At 49.4% G+C, this 18,344-nt stretch overlaps 3 protein-coding genes across 4 annotated transcripts in view; 2 read left to right on the top strand and 1 right to left on the bottom strand.

The window, feature by feature from the left end:
* GNB3 (G protein subunit beta 3) overlaps positions 1–4,291 on the top strand; it is a 32,132-nt gene extending 27,841 nt beyond the window's left edge. Inside the window, exons 8-10 of the mRNA XM_077921658.1 lie at positions 363–564; positions 728–944; positions 4,098–4,291. Coding sequence (XP_077777784.1) covers positions 363–564; positions 728–944; positions 4,098–4,204 — 526 coding nt within the window. The 3' untranslated portion in view covers positions 4,205–4,291. The remainder of the gene's footprint in view (positions 1–362; positions 565–727; positions 945–4,097) is intronic.
* An 864-nt stretch (positions 4,292–5,155) lies between these two features.
* CDCA3 (cell division cycle associated 3) lies at positions 5,156–13,075 on the bottom strand. The gene is made up of 6 exons (XM_077921659.1): positions 12,942–13,075; positions 10,633–10,810; positions 10,354–10,492; positions 7,811–8,083; positions 6,512–6,633; positions 5,156–5,604 (listed from the first exon to the last, which is right to left on the bottom strand). Exons 2-6 carry the CDS (start codon positions 10,750–10,752, stop codon positions 5,464–5,466), a joined length of 795 nt encoding a protein of 264 aa, XP_077777785.1. The 5' UTR covers positions 10,753–10,810; positions 12,942–13,075; the 3' UTR covers positions 5,156–5,463.
* A 428-nt stretch (positions 13,076–13,503) lies between these two features.
* USP5 (ubiquitin specific peptidase 5) overlaps positions 13,504–18,344 on the top strand; it is a 31,148-nt gene continuing 26,307 nt past the window's right edge. The window contains exon 1 of one of the 2 annotated variants that reach the window (XM_028711607.2): positions 13,504–13,681. In XM_028711607.2, coding sequence (XP_028567440.2) covers positions 13,574–13,681 — 108 coding nt within the window. In that variant the 5' untranslated portion in view covers positions 13,504–13,573. The remainder of the gene's footprint in view (positions 13,682–18,344) is intronic. The other variant, XM_028711608.2, reaches the window with a different exon arrangement.

Raw genomic sequence — 18,344 nt, 5'->3', positions numbered from 1 at the left:
CTGTTAGCTGCCTTGAGGTCTGTTTTGAGGAAAGGTGGGACAGAAGTACTTTAATTTTTTTTTAATGATTTTTATTGAAATTTACAGTCACCATCCAGCCCCCACCACCCACCACCAAAACATCACATCTTGTTACATGTATCCTACTTTGTGTTTCATAGATCCATTAGCTTCCGTCCTTCCCTTCCACCAGTTTTCCTATTCCATTCTATAGTTTACAGAAGTACTTTAAATAAACAAATGAGAGAGAGAGAGAGAGAGAGAGAGAGAGAGAGAGAGAGAGTTTCTCTGCGTGAACCCATGAGCAGTACAGCCCCATCACTCTGTGTTCCTCTCTCCTCCTCAATGCCCCCTCACTGCAGTATGCTCTGGGACATTGAAACCGGACAACCGAAGACAACGTTCGTCGGCCACACTGGAGACTGCATGAGCCTGGCCGTCTCCCCAGACTTCAATCTTTTCATCTCTGGAGCCTGCGATGCCTCGGCCAAGCTGTGGGATGTCCGGGAGGGCAGCTGCCGCCAGACTTTCACAGGGCACGAGTCGGATATCAACGCCATCTCTGTAGGTTCCCCCTAAGGTTCCCCTAAGTGGCCGGGCCCAGAGCTGAGGGGTGGTGGCAGGAGTGGAATAAAGGACAGGGGAAGGCAGCTAGGGTTAAAATAATGGGCAGGGGCTGCAGAATAGGAGGGCAGTGAGATCATTGTTTGCATCTGTCTCTGCCCAGTTCTTCCCCAATGGCGAGGCCATTTGCACTGGTTCCGACGACGCCACCTGTCGCCTCTATGACCTCCGGGCAGACCAGGAGCTCATTGTCTACTCACACGAGACCATCATCTGCGGAATTACCTCAATCGCGTTCTCCCGCAGTGGACGGCTCCTGCTGGCTGGATACGATGATTTTAACTGCAATATCTGGGACTCCCTAAAAGCAGAACGTGTGGGTGAGTAGGCCGTGCCTCGGAGCTAGCATCTCTCTATGCCGGCTACTTCCATTCCAGGGACAAAGACCGTCTTCTCCCTCAGGAAAGCATGTCGGTTTATTTTATTTTAAAGTATTTATATATCATCACACTGATTCCAGCATGGGTCACAACAATGAATTGCATATGCAAGTACAGTGGTACCTCGGGTTACATACACTTCAGGTTACAGACTCCGCTAACCCAGAAATAGTGCTTCAGGTTAAGAACTTTGCTTCAGGATGAGAACAGAAATTGTGCTCCGGCGGCGCAGCGGCAGCAGGAGGCCCCATTAGCTAAAGCAGTGCTTCAGGTTAAGAACAGTTTCAGGTTAAGTACGGACCTCCGGAACGAATTAAGTACTTAACCCGAGGTACCACTGTATTTAAAATAACACCTGCTGGGACTTTTGCTCTTTCATTGTACATTGCCTTGGAACGCTTGGGTAGAAGGTGATCAATAAGTTGTTATTAGTAATACTAATAAATGTGAAGGACAGAAGGTGGAATAGAAATCAAACCAACACAAAGGGGTGTTATATGAATCATCAGGGTTCTATCATCTTTTTGAAATGTATGTTGCTTGGAAACCTTAGTAACATGTGACTAATAAATCTAATTAATAGTAGTAAAGGTAAAGGTACCCCTGACCGTTAGGTCCAGTCGTGGATGACTCTGGGGTTGCGCGCTCATCTCGCTCTATAGGCTGAGGGAGCTGGCATTTGTCTGCAGACAGCTTCCAGGTCATGTGGCCAGCATGACTAAGCCACTTCTGGCCAACCAGAGCAGTGCACGGAAATGCTGTTTACCTTCCCACCAGAGTGGTACCTATTTATCTACTTACACTTCACGTGCTTTTGAACTGCTAGGTGGGCAGGAGCAGGGACCGCGCAATGGGAGCTCACCCCATCACAGGGATTTGAACTGCTGATCGGCAAGCCCTAGGCTCTGTGGTTTAGACCACAGCGCCACCCACGTCCCAATTAATAGTAGTATGCACAGTTAAAAGCCCTCTCCCTACCCAATTAAAAATAATAATCGCAATAACATTCCATGAATTTCCAACTCGCAATAGCAAGTTGAAAGCAGGTTCTGAAAGTGGGAGGTTCTGCTCTCCAAATGTAGAGGGCATGGTGTCCCCTTTACAAGGAGGACGGGCTGTCAACTGGCTGAGAGCTTGTCTGATCAATTAGTATTTCGCATGGTTAAATTGTTCCTGGACTGTGCCAGTGAGAGGCAGATCACAGCACATGAGTGTGTTCTTGATTGAATATTATCTCATATAAAAAGCCCACCATACATAGAGGTAAGGTAAAGGTAAAGGACCCCTGGATGGTTTAGACCAGTCAAAGGCGACTATGGGGTTGCAGCCCTCATCTCGCTTTCAGGTTGAGGGAGCCGGCGTTTGTCCATAGACAGCTTTCTGGGTCATGTGACCAGCATGACTAAACCGCTTCTGGCACAATGGAACACCGTGACAGAAACCAGAGTGCGTGGAAATGCCGTTTACCTTCCCGCCACAGTGGTACCTATTTATCTACTTGCAGTGGCGTCCTTTCGAACTGCTAGGTTGGCAGGAGCTGGGACAGAGCAACGGGAGCTCACTCCGTCGCAGGGATTCGAACCCCGACCTTCTGATCAGCATTCCCAAGAGGCTCAGTGGTTTAGACCACAGCGCCACCCTAGATATGTCAGAGCTCAGGCTACTGTCACTCACTCTTTCTCCAAAATGTTACTTTGCTGCATCCCACCCCCACCCCCCGAGGGCTCTCTAATTGTGCAACTTCAGGCCGAAGTGGTATGGTTTTACTGTTTGTATAAAGTGGTTCAGAGGCTTGGGAATGGAGTTGAGATGTGGACTTTAATGCATTGCAGGACCATGATGTGTGGAGGCCACTTTCCCGCACCTGGGACTGTCAGCTGCCAGACCAGGCTCCTGCACCTTTAATAGTTGTCTGATAAGCTACATCTGTTCAAGTTCTCTCTTCTACACTGTTATGAAAGGTGCAGGTGCCCAGTCCTTTTCTACCTGGCCCCTCCACAACAACAAGCATAGGTTGAGTAATAAACGAAGAGCTAAGGTAAAGGTACCCCTGCCCGTACGGGCCAGTCTTGACAGACTCTAGGGTTGTGCGCTCATCTCACTCTATAGGCCGGGGGCCAGCGCTGTCTGCAGACACTTCCAGGTCACGTGGCCAGTGTGACAAAGCTGCATCTGGTGAGCCAGCGCAGCACACGGAACATTATTTACCTTCCCGCTGGTAAGCGGTCCCTATTTATCTACTTGCACCCGGGGGTGCTTTCGAACTGCTAGGTTGGCAGGCGCTGGGACCAAACGACGGGAGCGCACCCCGCCGCGGGGATTCGAACCGCCGACCATGCGATCGGCAAGCCCTAGGCGCTGAGGTTTTACCCACAGCGCCACCCACGTCCCAAAGACACAAAGAGCTACTCTGTTCCATATCAAGCTGCCCAAATGGAGGCCATGCTCCGAGTAGCTCTGACGCAGCAGGTGAATGGCAACCAGAGACAAATTTGGTGGCACCAAGACTTTGGAATTCCTTCCTTAAAGGGACCTGGGTGTTTCCTTCCTCTTATGCTTCCAGTTATTTCATCATAAACTTTATTGCACTAGCCAAAGGCCATGGCATCATTCACAAAGGGAACAAAAAGAAAAGCAACAATAACCATAAACACATCAGGCACTGCAGATACAATAAACCACAATCACTTCTCCTAAAAATTGTTGCATACAATAGAATAGCAAGGGGTTCTCAGCAGCTTAGAGAATATTTTAACTTGGGTGGAATCTACACTCATATAAAAAAACCGCTGTGAAAATGCTTCTTTAAAAAACGTTTTGAAAAATATATTGAATGTGCCATAGCTCGCCATCACCATCTAGTGCTGCATTTGTATATTGCACTTCAAAAGACATTTAAAATGTTTTATTTGCAGCTGTAAAGCAGAGTCCCAAGTTTCCCATTTTGTCATGGCCATTATTCTCAGCTTGTATCTGTTCGTTTACACCAAGTTTTCTGCTTTATTAAGTTAGGTGCCTCGGTCTGCATGGCAGAAAGATGGGATGCAAGTATTTTCAAAGTGTTCATAATGGGTCTCCATCCATTCCCGTCAGGAATCCTGTCTGGACATGACAACCGGGTGAGCTGTTTGGGCGTAACCGCAGACGGCATGGCTGTGTCTACCGGCTCCTGGGACAGCTTCCTGAAAATCTGGAACTGACGAGGAAATGGGAGAAGGGAGACCTCCCCAGGCATCATTTATTGCGTACTACTGGTTGCTTGTTCTATGCAGACTTACTGATCCATAAGACACTTCCCTACATAAAGGAGGTGGTCAGGGAAAGGGTCCACAGGCCAGTTTTCCCAACACTTTTTCTTGCCCTCCCCCACAACCCGAGCTCAGGGATCCCCTCTTAGTGTGGCTGCTTCAGGGACACGCTTCAGCGAGAGGCAGGCCACCTATTCACTCTGCCAGCTTCCTTTACTTGAAGCTGCAGAAAACCCCTAGGCTCCTATCAGGTTCCTGACCCTCCTCAACCAGAAGTCAAATGCATTCCCCAGTACCTTCAGTTTTTAAGATTTCTTTTCCATTTTTATCCCATTAGTTCGCCCACAGACATACCTCCACCCGTTTTGCCCTTTGTTAACCGGTCGCATGCATTTCTGTGAAAGGAAGAGGTTCATCAGACCAAGGATTCTGCATTGATCTTTATTCACTTTTATTTCAAGTAAGGAACGAAGAGTAAGTTAGCTCACTGCTATAATCTATGCATTTCCAGGGCGGGGGGGACTTGGCTGCCTCCGTTTTGGGCGCCAGAGCCAGGGAATGCTTTATGTAGTCCTGTAGTCTATGCTGCACTTTCTTACCTGGTGTGTACACTTTCCCCCTCTCCAGCATCTGCTAGATTCCTCTTAGCCACTGCTTTGAAATGTAATTGTACCATACAGGAGTTTTATAGCCCAAGCAAAATAAAAGTGACACATCAGACAAACTGGCTCAGGCTGCATCATTTGAGAAATCTTTCCTCCCGTTGGGACTTCAGAGTCCAGTATTACCCTCCTGAAAAGGGTTGCAGCTCCCAGAACAGTGGGAAGTCAGCTCTTCCAACAGAAAGCAGCACAGTTCACTAGCCTCCCTCCCAGCAGGGTGCAAAATATCAAAGAGCCGCCGTCTCAATCAAAAGCAAAAGTTTATTTTCCACACAAGAAAGAAAACACAGAAAGTTGATAGCAGCAAAGACATTTCAGAAGGTAAGCTACCTACTAGAGTCTGTACAAGATAAAACATAAATATGAAGGTAGAGGTGAGAGAACTATATAAAGAGCGACTCCTTTACCGAGAACAGAAGCAGTGAGGGAAACCAGTTAGCAGGGAGGCAAAGGCTGTATTTCCCACGATAGGGCCACAATCCTCGAGTCTTCAGAGTTTCCTTCCTGCAGCTTCCAGGGGCCAGGAATTCCTGGAGCATCTGAAGGAGACTAGTTTTCAACCAAATGACGCTGATTCTCTTTGTTCAAGGAATCCCAGCTGTAGAAGCCTGTTTTCAAGCCCCGTCCAGAATTTAACACGCCTTCCCTGCGCTCTCCTTGGTTATCGGTCGCTGACGGTCGCCTCTTACTCTGAAGAGAAGGAAAAACAAGGTGTTGCCATGTTGAGATGGGGAGTGGGAGAGACACCAGTGCACACAAATGCTCCCACCCCCAGATAGGAACAACCAGTGACAAGTTGGGAGAGAGGGCATTTACAAGTTTTAATAAAATTCTTCCCCCAAAAAGATATCCAGCGAGAGAGAAAAGGTCAAGAACTCAATGCAAACAGACACAGAAACACACACCGGCCTCATTTCTTCTGCTGTGCTTCCCCTGTCAGAGGAGGCCAAGCTGCCAGGGTCTAGCTAGACAATAAAGGTGGTGAGATTTTATCCCCCAGTGGTTCCCCCTGTTGTGGTGGCCTCTTATTTTGTGCCTTAGAACTCATTTGAGTTTTAGGAAGAAAAGTACAGGCAACAACCCAATTTACACTCATTCAATTGATGCATGGCTGCGGATGCAACACGCCAAACACGGATGTGACTTTTAAAATGGCAAAAAGAGCCCAGAAAGGTAAAAAAAAGGTGCAAAAACAGCAACCAGCAATCCCACGAGTCTTTGCAAGTGCAATCCCAGGAGCCCTTACACCAACCATCGAGGTCTGTGGGGAGTTGGGAGTTTGAACAAGGACGTTTGGAGGGGGCAATTGTGGTGGAGTCTGGCGTCTGGTAAGTGCTGCTGGTTTTCCCCAAAGGGTCTCCAGAGGTTATGGGGAGGGTTTGCAGGCTTTTCCAATGGTGTTTCAAATGCCGTATACACAATCTCACTTAAAGCTGGAGGGACTATAACAAAACTAATAGGATGGAAGAGGCACCAAGCAATCAGTTCTGCTCCAGCTGCTGAAACTGAGAATCCAAGCCCCAGAAATACAGCAGAGGGGTGTCCTAGCTTTTATGGTCAGTGGAAATGTAGAGAGACTTCCTTCCCCATACATCACCTGGTGAGAAGCAAGGGAATTCGGGGAATTGTCGTCCTGCAAGACACTTAGGGGAGAGCGTCCAGCACCTGTTGACATTGCCAGTATCTTGCTGCTGGCTCTGTGCCTTGTCGTTCTGCTCCCTTGAAAAGAAAAGGGCAGAGAACAAATCAATGAAAACGTAGCATGCAGCATTCATGCATTTCAGCGGATTGGACTAGATGACCCTCAACAACTCTACAATTTCTCAAAATGGAAGTGCAAGAGCTTTGACACACCCCTACTCCACCTCCACATGGTCTGGGACACACAACCGGAGAGGTAGAGCACATTTTGCTGTGCCAGCCAACCAGAAGCTTACACTGTGTCCCTCCATTTTCCCTTTGGGGCAGGGGTCTCCCAAGAGGAAGCTGGCAGAGGTGGAACACTTGCCTCATCATATCCAGCATTTAGTTTTAAACCCAGCCTGATTTGCAAATTGCATGCATGGGAGACACTGTTTGACAGGAGTGGGGGCCAGCACTAGTTCCCCCCATACCTTTCACAGTAACCACCAGCTTATACTGCTACAACTGCACACCCAAAAATATACGTTTACACACAAACATCCTTACCCCCCAACCCAACTGCCCCCATAAATTCCTGTTCCCTCACTCCCCTCTGAACAGGAACTGTTATGAGCGAGCCAGCAGTAAATCACACCAGGCAAGTTGGAATTAACTCTTGCTAGCCAGTTTGCAAAGGAGTGTCAGGTCTAAAGAGCACAGCAACTTGTCTCCGGCAGTTCGTGCCCCCATGAAGCAGTTGCTGAGACTGGGGGTCCCCGCCTCCCCACAGCTGCCTCAGCCCCCTCCTCGCCAGGATTTGTTCCCCCCACCTACCCACCCAAGCGATCAGATACTGCGCCTGCATGCAACCAACCTCACCTCCACCCTCTGCACGCCTCTTCTGGTTCTGGGAGAGAAGGGTGGAGAGGAGTATGTTGCAGCAGGAGGGGGAGACCCCTGTGCCTCTTCACCAGCTGGACTCATCTCTGCCTCTTGGCCTCCCTCCTCTCCTGCTTCAGCATCTGCCTCTGATTCTGGACTTCTCTCGGCCACAGACTCTCACGGCTCACTAAGCCATGTTACCTCTTCAGCTTCTGACACTCTTCCCGGTCTTCTCCCTCCCACCCACTGTTGTCCCACCACCACTTCCTGGGCTCTGAGCCGCCTTCGCTTGGGGGGTTCCCCAGCTGGTGCTTCCCCCCATTCCTCTGCATCCAACCTGTCCATGACAGCAACTGACTAGAGGCACTGCCTGGAGTGATCAAAGCCTTACCTGTTGGATGAAGAACACCGACAGGGGGAGCTGTTCTTGTTGCAGCTGCAGCAGAAGCGTTGGAGGGCAGCGGCTCATTTCTCTCCTCTGCCCACAGGGGACTCTCCTGGGATGCTTCTCCTGGAGAATCTTTCCCCCTGGAACCCTCCTCTGTCACAAGGGCAGCTTCCGACTTCAGGCTTTCACGGCAAGACTCCTCCAGAAAGATATCTCCCTCCAAGTCCTCTGCTACAAAGACTCTGCTGAGTTGCTTCACAAGACAGTTTATGGTGTCTGGAAAGGAGGAAAATCACAGAACTGAGAATATGAGTTGTATGGTTTGTTTTAATTCCACCTATTTTGCATCTTGCCTAGTGGTACCTCGGGTTAAGAACTTACCGTATTTTTCGCACGATTGGACGCACCGGACCATAGGACGCACCTAGTTTTTTGGGGGGGAAATAAAGGAAAAAAAATTTCCCTTTATTTCCCCCCCAAAAGCAGGTCAGGGAAACCGAACCAGGTCGAGGAACAGCGGGATAGTGGCGCTGCGCCTCCCTGCTGTCCCCCGAGCTTGTGGGGCTGGCTGATGTCTGCCTAGCGCGCAGGGCGCTCTGCTTCAGGGCGCCCCTCGCGCCGGGCGGCAGGCTGCTATCCGCAGCGTGGGGAGCCTTGCGGGGAACTCCTGCAAGGCTCTCCAGGCAGCGGATGTGTTCCCGAAGCGCCGGGCGCTCTGCTTTCAGGGCGCCCGACGCTCCGGGAAGCAGGCTGCTATCCGCAGCTTGGGGAGCCTTGCGGGGAACTGCTGCAGGGCTCTCCACGCTGCGGGTGTATGCCTGGCGCGAGGGGCGCTCTGCTTCAGGGCGCCCCTCGCGCCGGGCGGCAGGCTGCTATCCGCAGCGTGGGGAGCCTTGCGGGGAACTCCTGCAAGGCTCTCCACGCAGCGGATGTGTTCCCGAAGCGCCGGGCGCTCTGCTTTCAGGGCGCCCGACGCTCCGGGAAGCAGGCTGCTATCCGCAGCTTGGGGAGCCTTGCGGGGAACTGCTGCAGGGCTCCCCAAGCTGCGGGTGTATGCCTGGCGCGAGGGGCGCTCTGCTTCAGGGCGCCCCTCGCGCCGGGCGGCAGGCTGCTATCCGCAGCGTGGGGAGCCTTGCGGGGAACTCCTGCAAGGCTCTCCACGCAGCGGATGTGTTCCCGAAGCGCCGGGCGCTCTGCTTTCAGGGCGCCCGACGCTCCGGGAAGCAGGCTGCTATCCGCAGCTTGGGGAGCCTTGCGGGGAACTGCTGCAGGGCTCCCCAAGCTGCGGGTGTATGCTTGGCGCGAGGGGCGCTCTGCTTCAGGGCGCCCCACCCGCCGGGCGGCAGGCTGCTATCCGCAGCGTGGGGAGCCTTGCGGGGAACTCCTGCAAGGGTCCCCACACTGCGGATGTGTTCCCAAAGCGCCGGATGTGTTCCCGAAGCGCTAGCCGTCTAGCGGAGACCTTGCCGGCACCCAGAAGCTTGGGGCGCGCTGAGCTCCGCACGCCCCAAGCTTCGGGATTAGCGCAGTGGTCCGCTAGCCCTGGGAGAGCCGCGCGACGTCGCGGGGCTCTCCCAGGGCTAGCGGAGACCTTGCCGGCACCCAGAAGCTTGGGGCACGCTGAGCTCCGCACGCCCCAAGCTTCGGGATTAATGCAGCGCTCCGCTAGCGGTGGGAGAGCTGGGTCTCCCACTGCTAGCGGATAGCTTCCTGAAGCCTGGAGAGCGAGAGGGGTCGGTGCGCACCGACCCCTCTCGCTCTCCAGGCTTCAGCGAAAGCCTGCATTCGCTCCATAGGACGCACACACATTTTCCCTTGCTTTTTAGGAGGGAAAAAGTGCGCCCTATGGTGCGAAAAATACGGTAATTCATTCTGGAAGTCCGTTCTTAACCCGAAACTTAACCTGAGACACCACTTTAGCTAATGGGGGCTCCCGCTGCCACCGTGCGATTTCTGTTCTCATCCTGAAGCAAAGTTCGTAACCCAGGGTACTATTTCTGGGTTAGCGGAGTCTGTAACCTGCAGTCTCCATAACCTGAAGAATCTGTAACCCGAGGTACCACTGTACTTTTTTTATGTGACTCATAAACCAAATAAATAAATGTGAAACCTTATGCCAGGAGAAGTATCTTTGATAAACCTCCAGCAGGAACTACATGTTTTCACCTCTGAGTTTGAGGTGAGCAAAGAGCAGAGCCATCTTTGGCAAGACAATTAATAATAATAATAATAATAATAATAATAATAATAATAATAATAATAATGTTGTTAATATGCCGCCCATCTGGCTGGGTTTCCCCAGGCACTCTGGACAGCTCCCAACAGAATTTAAAAACACAATAAAACATCAAACATTAGAAATTTCCCTAAACAGATGATGGCTTTGAGTCCACGCAGCTCTTTCCTCAAAAAGAAGAAAGAGCAGCCAACATTTCTCACCATGGTTCTTGGGAACCATTCTGCCGAGCGGCCATTCTCAAGCCAGGAAAATCAAAGGTCCCATTTCTCTGCTCGTTAGGGTTATTGGGCATCACATCCCCGCTTACCTGGCTCCACAGGTTTCACGGGAGTACGCGAGACACCAGGTGTTGGGGAACGAGGGTCGCAGCTAAGATTCTGGTTGCTGGTTACCAAGCCAACGTCCTTTGGATCGGTCAGGGGACTCGCTTGCGGGGAGCTTTCCACCTAAGGAACAATGAATATGAGCATGGCTCAGCCTGTGTGAACTAAGAACAAATAACAGGAAGGGGATGGGGAAAGAGGGAGGGACAACGTGCTAAGCCATGCTGCTTTAGAGAGGCGTTGAAAGATGGGCATCAAGGTACCTCTATGGGAGTTCTCAGGATCCCGGCTGTAGGTGATCGTGGATCACTAACGTGTTGCAGGTGCTTATTCAGCAGAGGCTTGCAGGTGGGTGTTGTTGGAGAGCTCTCGGAAGCCCCCATGACGGCAGGCAGCGAACTCAGCAACTCCTCACGGCAATTCTTCTGCTGACCAAGACTTCTGTAGAAAGAAGAGTCACTTGCCATGTTGAGTTACAATCCGGGAAAAGGGTCACCAACAGCATAATATTCTAAATCAAAGGCTACCCTCAGGTTAAAAAGGCCTGCTATCTCAAAGCACTGCAGGATGAAGAAAGCATAGGAGAAGCCATAATGAACTGCTGGCACCGTCTCCCTTCAGGGGTATCTAGATTACCAGCCAGAAGGGCTTTTTTTCAGCTGGAACTCAGTTCCGGCACCTCTCAGGTGGGTGCCATTGCCATTATAAGAGAAGAAAGGAAGCATTCATGGTGGGTCCCAGCACCTCTTTTCCTGGAAAAATAGCACTGCCAGCCAGCATAAATCAAGGGGGAAATAGTAAAGGTAAAGGTACCCCTGCCCGTACGGGCCAGTATTGACAGACTCTGGGGTTGTGCGCCCATCTCACTCAAGAGGCCGGGGGCCAGCGCTGTCCGGAGACACTTCTGGGTCACGTGGCCAGCGTGACAAGCTGCATCTGGCGAGCCAGCGCAGCACACGGAACGCCGTTTACCTTCCCGCTAGTAAGCGGTCCCTATTTATCTACTTGCACCCGGGGGTGCTTTCGAACTGCTAGGTTGGCAGGCGCTGGGACCGAGCAACGGGAGTGCACCCCGCCGCGGGGATTCGAACCGCCGACCTTTCGATCGGCAAGTCCTAGGCGTTGAGGCTTTAACCCACAGCGCCACCAGCATCCCCCAAGGGGGAAATACTGAGGAAGATATTAGCATTCCCACAACACCCAGTGGGAACCTCTCAAATTCCATATAGCTCTCACTGAAGGGGTAGCAGCACCTCAGACTGCAGGTGGAGGGGACTCACATGACTGAACACTCCTTAATATAATTCACCATATGTTATCACCAGTAGTCTTTTTTTGACCACAGCAATTCAAAGCAACTCAGAATATTTTAAGCCCAAAACACATACAGTGGTACCTCAGGTTAAGTACTTAATTCATTCCGGAGGTCTGTACTTAACCTGAAACCGTTCTTAACCTGAAGACCACTTTAGCTAATGGGGCCTCCTGCTGCTGCCGTGCCGCCGGAGCACAATTTCTGTTCTCATCCTGAAGCAAAGTTCTTAACCTGAAGCACTATTTCTGGGGTTGCGGAGTCTGTAACCTGAAGCGTCTGTAACCTGAAGCATATGTAACCCGAGGTACCACTGTACATTAAAACCAGCACTACTATATACACACACACACACACACACACACACACACAAATATATAATTTAATGCTATTAATTTTTTTTAATGATTCCCGTCCAATATGTTTTAGCTGTTCCTGCTATTATTATTATTAAATTTTTATGCTGCCCTCCATTGGAAAATCCCAGGGCAGTTCACAACCTAACTGAACTGAACAATATGAGAACGTATAATCCACAAGAAAAACAAACACATAACCCCACTCCCGCAACAACATTTAAAAGGACATATAATGTTAATCTGCTAAAGTCCACCTTAAAGTCCTTGTCAGGAAAAAAAGGCGTGGTATAAATAATGATAGTGATGATGATGATGATGATGATGATAATAAATCTTGCACGTATCAAAATGTTTGTTTATTCGGCTTTACACCCATCATAAAACACAACACAACAAAACAAATCAAATAAAACAGCGGGCTCGTACAAACCACAAGTAGTATAACACAGTTCACAACTCACAAGGACAGATATTAGCCATTCATAAGAAAAGTTTAAAATTAAGATTAAAAATTTTAGGCACTACACTAAAATCAATATCTGATGTCATTATAAAAAAAATTATTATAACTATCAATAATCAGCTAACATTCCATTCCGTCTCTTGTACGAGAGGACGGCTGTTAGGAATTTAGCAACCTGTAGGGTAATATAGGGATCCACATCTTGAAGAACCCAGGCCAGCTGTAGGTCTACTGGGATCTTGCACGTAGAAGGCTAGTTGTCTGGTGAAAGGGGGTCTTCTCCCTTAGCTGCTAGCTTTCTCCGTGCAGGGAGCTCTGCGGACCCGAGTCCCGGCTAAGCTCGCCAAGCCCATAGCCACCTTCCCCGTGGGGTCCCGCCCCTCGCCCGGTATCCTGGCTGCCCTTCTTCCCGCCACCCGAGTTACGGCCCCGACTCACCCGCCTTCGCCCGTCCGACGCGCCGAGGACCAACTCGGGTCGCTGCAATTCGAATCTCCCGCCTTCCCCCCCACAGCCGCCACGCTGCAGCTCTGACTGGCTCAAGCTCCCGTCACTCAACTCGCCGCGCTCTTCGGAGCGGCTCAATGTGACGTCAATCCCGTTTCCTCCCTTCCTTCTCCCCACCCTCTTTTTCTTTTTAACTGGGAAGTTGAAAGCATCGCCCCTCCTATAGTGGCCTTCTATTGGTGGAGCGTTTGTCAATCAATTATAAGGCAGCGTGGGCCACAGAGCCGGCGCTGTTTTATTGGGTAATTCGGGCAAATACAAAAGCCCACCACCCAATAGCACAGCTCGAATCTCATTGGGGCGGAGTTTAACAAAAAAAGAAACCGAACGTTTCCATTTGTCGGAAGGGACACCTAGTATTTTTATTGGATCAGGAGGATGTCCGTTTAGAACGAAAGCGCTGATAGGCGGGGGAAGGTGGGTGAGGAGGACGAACCAAACAAAGCACCGCGCGTCCTAGCGTTCGTCTCCGTGCCTGTGCTCATTGGCTAGTGGCGCCTGAGGTACGTCGCTCTCTAATTGGTCGGACCTTGCTGTGGGAGGAGTCGGAAAAAGCAGCTGTCATGGCGGAGCTGAGTGAAGCGCTACTCTCTGTACTGCCATCCATCCGGGTCCCCAAGGCCGGAGACCGTGTCCATAAGGATGAGTGCGCCTTCTCCTTCGACACCCCGGTAAGCTCCCGTACGAAAGCGCCGGGCGCCGGAGGGAGCCCCCGTGGTCGCCGCAGACTCCGGCCGCCCAGGCTGTGGGAGCGGGGTGGGGGGAGGAGGTTAGCGTCGCCGGGCGCAAGGCACCATGGGACTTGTATTTTTCCCAGGGCGTGACGTCCCTGCCGAACCTGCTGCCAGGGAGCCGAAAGAGCACTACAGGTCCCAGCAGGCACTGCGGCCCAGTCACCTTTTCCTTTTTTCAGTTGCTTGAAATACGCTTGGCTTACTGGGGATTGTAGTTCGGCGGGAGCCGCCGCCTTCCTCTTGGCTTAGGCCCGCGCCTTGCCTGCGGGCGCCCCACCCCGCCGCATTCCCGGCCCCTTATCCCGCTGACAGGCCGCCTCAGCCGTTCTAAAGAGATACAAGGCCGGGCCGCTTCGAAACTGAGGGGGGCGCGCGCGGCATGCTGGGAGCTGTAGTTCTCGCGCCGCGCTGCCGGCTGTACGGCTGCGCTTCGCCGGACTACTGAAGTCTCTGGAACTATCGGGGCGGGGCATGCTGGGAAACGGAGTACCTCTTGTCTGTGTGCTTGGCGGCGACCACCCCCCCCCAGAAAACTGCAAATCCCGAAGTCCTTTGGGGCGGGGGGAAAGGGTAACGTCAGGCCTCTCAATTTCGAATCGCACGTGTGCTGCATCACTGGCTCTGCAGCCACACCTTTTACATGGGATTGATGCGACGAGGTCCAGAGCCTCTGGCATCCGAGGTCTTCGTCTGTTTGCTTGCTTGCTTGCTTGCTTGCTTGTTTCTTTGTTTTGTTTTTCTTTTCATAGTTTTTTTAAAAAGAATTTGATTGATTTCCATTATACAACAACCACACACAACTTATACGAAGCTGGGATCAGTCAGTCGGTAATAATAATAATAATAATAATTTTTTTATACCCCGCCCTCCCCAGCCAAGACCGGGCTCAGGGCGGCTAACAACCAATAATAAAAACAAGTTGATTAAAATACAATTTGAAAGATTAAGATACAACATTAAAATATTAGGATACAGTCTCTTCATAGGAAGAGGAAGGAAAAAGAAAGAGGGGGAGGGAATTAAACTGATTCTAAGCCAAAGGTCAGGTGGAACAACTCTGTCTTATAGGCCCTGTGGAAAGAAATCAGATCCCGCAGGGCCCTGGTCTCATGAGACAGAGCATTTCACCAGGTAGAGCACAAGGTTCTTAAATCTCAGGGTTGTGGGTTCGAGCCCCGCCTTGGGCAAAAGATTCCCGCATCGCAGGGGGCTAGACTAGAAGATGACCCTCATGGCCCCTTCCTGCTCTATGATTCTGCTATTTTTATTTATTAAATTTGTATACTGCCCTTCACCTAAAGATCTCAAGGTGGTTCACAGCCTAAAAATACAGAACAAGAACACAAAATAAATAATAAACACAAGAACGAAACAAACCAATACCTTCCCTGTCCAAACACGTTTAAAAGGACATAGAACGTTGATCAGTCAAAGATCTGGTTGAAGAGGAACATTTTCGTCTGGTATCTAAAGATGTATAATGAAGGCACCAGACGAACCTTTTATGATTCTGTGTAATAGCAACGATGAACAAAATCTCTTAAGTAGTTTATATGAAAATGATTTTAAAAAAATAACACTGCACCCCCATCGTTCAGCCCGGACACTGAGATCCAGCGCCGAGGGCCTTCTGGCGGTTCCCTCATTGTGAGAAGTCAGGTTACAGGGAACCAGGCAGAGGGCCTTCTCGGTAGTGGCGCCTGCCCTCTGGAACGCCCTCCCAGCAGATGTCAAAGCAATAAACAACTATTTTACTTTTAAAAGACAACTGAAGGCAGCCCTCTTTAGGGAAGTTTTTAATGTTTGATACTGTACTGTTTTTAATATTCAGTTGGAAGCCGCCCAGAGTGGTTGGGGAAACCCAGCCAGATGGGTGGGGTATAAATAATAAATTAATATTATATTATATAATTTCCTAAGAAATAGATATAAACTGAACACAACAGTATATCATAGATAAAGCTGAGCAGTGTACAAAACAAAAATTAAGAATCATGGAAAGTGTCGGTAAACGTGTATGTTTGGTGCTCTGAGGTCATTACTGCCTCCATCTCACAAATGGGCATTCCAGAGGGTGGGAACAGTAACAGAGATGGCTTGCTTTCATGTTGGCACCAACTGGCAATCAACTGGTCATGGAACGACCAGGAGCGTCTCCTTGAAAGATCAGCTTGGGCACATGGGCTGGCCACTGTGAGAACAGTGTGCTAGACTAGATGGGCCAGAAGAATGCGTCTCTTATAAGGAACAGGAGAGTAGCCTCCTTTTTCTTAGCTCCCCACAAGCCTCCACAAATGGGTAGGAAGGGATTGTTTGAGGCACTTGACTGGGGCTGTTTGGTTGCAATAATTGGCAGCTTTGGGGACCCTGTCTGACAGGTTCTCATTTGCATTATCACATTCCAGGCCTCTCCAAACATAGATTGTTTCTACTAGCTGGGGGAATAATAACAATTTCCCAGCAACAGTGTGTTGCAGTTTGAGTCTTGTTAAAAAATCCGACATTCCGCGGACAGAAATTCTGGGGTGACATAATGAATCCTTCACAACAAACATGATCAGAAAAAGTGCATTTGAGACTAGCTGGCAGTCATCAGGAAAAGCCCTGTGTCATCAAGAGATGGCTGTAGAGTGATTTTTGACACTGACAGGGTGATGTCTATCATTTGGCATGTTGTTCGCATTCACCAGTACAGAACTAATGCCACACAAAATCTGTCTCGAGCAGATGGTTTCAAGGCCTCCTTATCTGTAATTTGGAATCTAGGTGACAATGGTCAATACCCACATGCTATACTGTTTTAAAGCACCATGCACCTTGATGGGATTATATTAAATAAAAATCTGTATTCTTTCAGAAACAGGTGCTGTTGTCTGCTATGTTTGAGTTTAACACTACTTTAAATCTCAATCCCTGAAAGGACTTGAATGCCATATTTCTACTGTTGCCCATTACAATCTTGCACATGGACCCAAATTTCCTGAAAATGATATTCAGCAGTACTGTCCATAGGTAGATTTGGAATCAAACATCCTATAATAAAAAGACTGATCTGCTTTTAAGAATTAATGGAAACAAAATGTTCGATCTCAGAATAGGAGAGCTTCACCACACACACTTCAAACCATGTTCTACCTTGCAGGGAAGAGTTTGAGAAACAGCAGCTATCTGAGATTTATCCAGCTTTGGGTGTTTTCATGGTGCCTAATACAAACTATTATTGGAGGATGTGTTCAAAAAAATCTAGCGCTGTGCCTGTTACTGGGTTCACTGTTTTAACTGTCAGAATTATCCAATTAATTTAAAACCAACTTTTACAAGTTGTAAAAAATCCTGCATATACTTTCTATGCAACAGAAGTTCTTCCCCAGGTTCACCAATTGATTAGGATTTACTGCGATAACCGGATCAAAAGTTTTTTAATGAGGACACACCCGGTGTTCGAAATTAGCCAGGCACATTCTGCATCTGGCTTTTGACCATTTGCGGCCAAGTGAAGATGGCTGGGCTCCAGGATGGCACCTGATGTCTCCACCAGCTGGAGGTGCATGCCTGGCGGTCCTTAGATCTTGCCTGTTTTCACACACGAATCCCCCAGCCTTTAGAATTCTATCAGTTATATTTTATTTTCTGCACAATCAGAATGAATTTCTGGAACCAAAATACTTTTTCTGTGCAGCCTGAACAGGAGCAGTCACCATTAAGAAAAAAAGAGGTAGGAATAGGACTATATATGTGGACTGTCCCTGAATCAAGGGACTTTTCTTCTTTAAGCTCTCAGAAATTCTTAACCTAGCTCAAGGGTGCCATCTGAACTAGCCAGATGTTTAAATGATACAGTGGTACCTCAGGTTACATACGCTTCAGGTTACATATGCTTCAGGTTACACACTCCGCTAACCCAGAAATAGTGCTTCAGGTTAAGAACTTTGCTTCAGGATAAGAACAGAATTGGGCTCCGGCGGCAGCAGCAGCAGGAGGCCCCATTAGCTAAAGTGGTGCTTCAGGTTAAGAACAGTTTCAGGTTAAGTACAGACCTCCGGAACAAATTAAGTACTTAACCCGAGGTACCACTGTTATCACATTCAGTCCATCATTTAAAAGATAAGACTTAAGCGCTGTCTTGTCCCCAAATAGCAACTGGACTTTCTGTTTTGGCGGCTGCAACCTTGGTTTAAGAATCCATTTGGCGCCCAGCTTATATATCTGAATTTTTAACCCTGGATACACGCCCAGTCAGCGGGGATAAAAGGGGAGAGCACTGGTTGTTCACTGAGATGAATATTGTACTGCTTCCTGGACAGTTAAAAGCAGCCTAGACCACAGAAGGGAGGGAGGCTTGCAGTCCAGCGTCTGCCTAAGGAGGGTGATTCCTGGCAGCAGGTCAGATGTTTGAGGGTGGAGCACAGCTGCATAAGGAGCCAGACAGCAACTATTACTCAGCAAGCAGAAACCAGGAATATAGGAGTAGACTGGCAACTTTCTCTCCTACACAGAATGATTGTGATAGCACAGATACTGCTTGGCCTGAAAGAGAGTCTTGGTAAGGCTCTTCTCCAAAGATCAGCTTCATCTCTTCTCCCTTCCCTGCTGCTCTTT

The sequence above is a fragment of the Podarcis muralis genome, chromosome 17 (assembly GCF_964188315.1).
Source record: "Podarcis muralis chromosome 17, rPodMur119.hap1.1, whole genome shotgun sequence".
Lineage (NCBI taxonomy): Eukaryota > Metazoa > Chordata > Lepidosauria > Squamata > Lacertidae > Podarcis > Podarcis muralis.
This window is presented reverse-complemented; position numbering and strand designations above follow the sequence as displayed.

Bases quoted from the DNA above. Each gene is read 5' to 3' on its own strand.
- CDCA3 (XM_077921659.1), bottom strand. From the start codon at position 10,752: ATGGGGGCTTCCGAGAGCTCTCCAACAACACCCACCTGCAAGCCTCTG. The intron at 10,493-10,632 runs GTACCTTGATGC...ATTGTTCCTTAG, and splicing joins TCCTGAGAACTCCCATAGAG to GTGGAAAGCTCCCCGCAAGC. The intron at 5,605-6,511 runs GTGATGTATGGG...CCTTCTCTTCAG, and splicing joins ATTCCCTTGCTTCTCACCAG to AGTAAGAGGCGACCGTCAGC.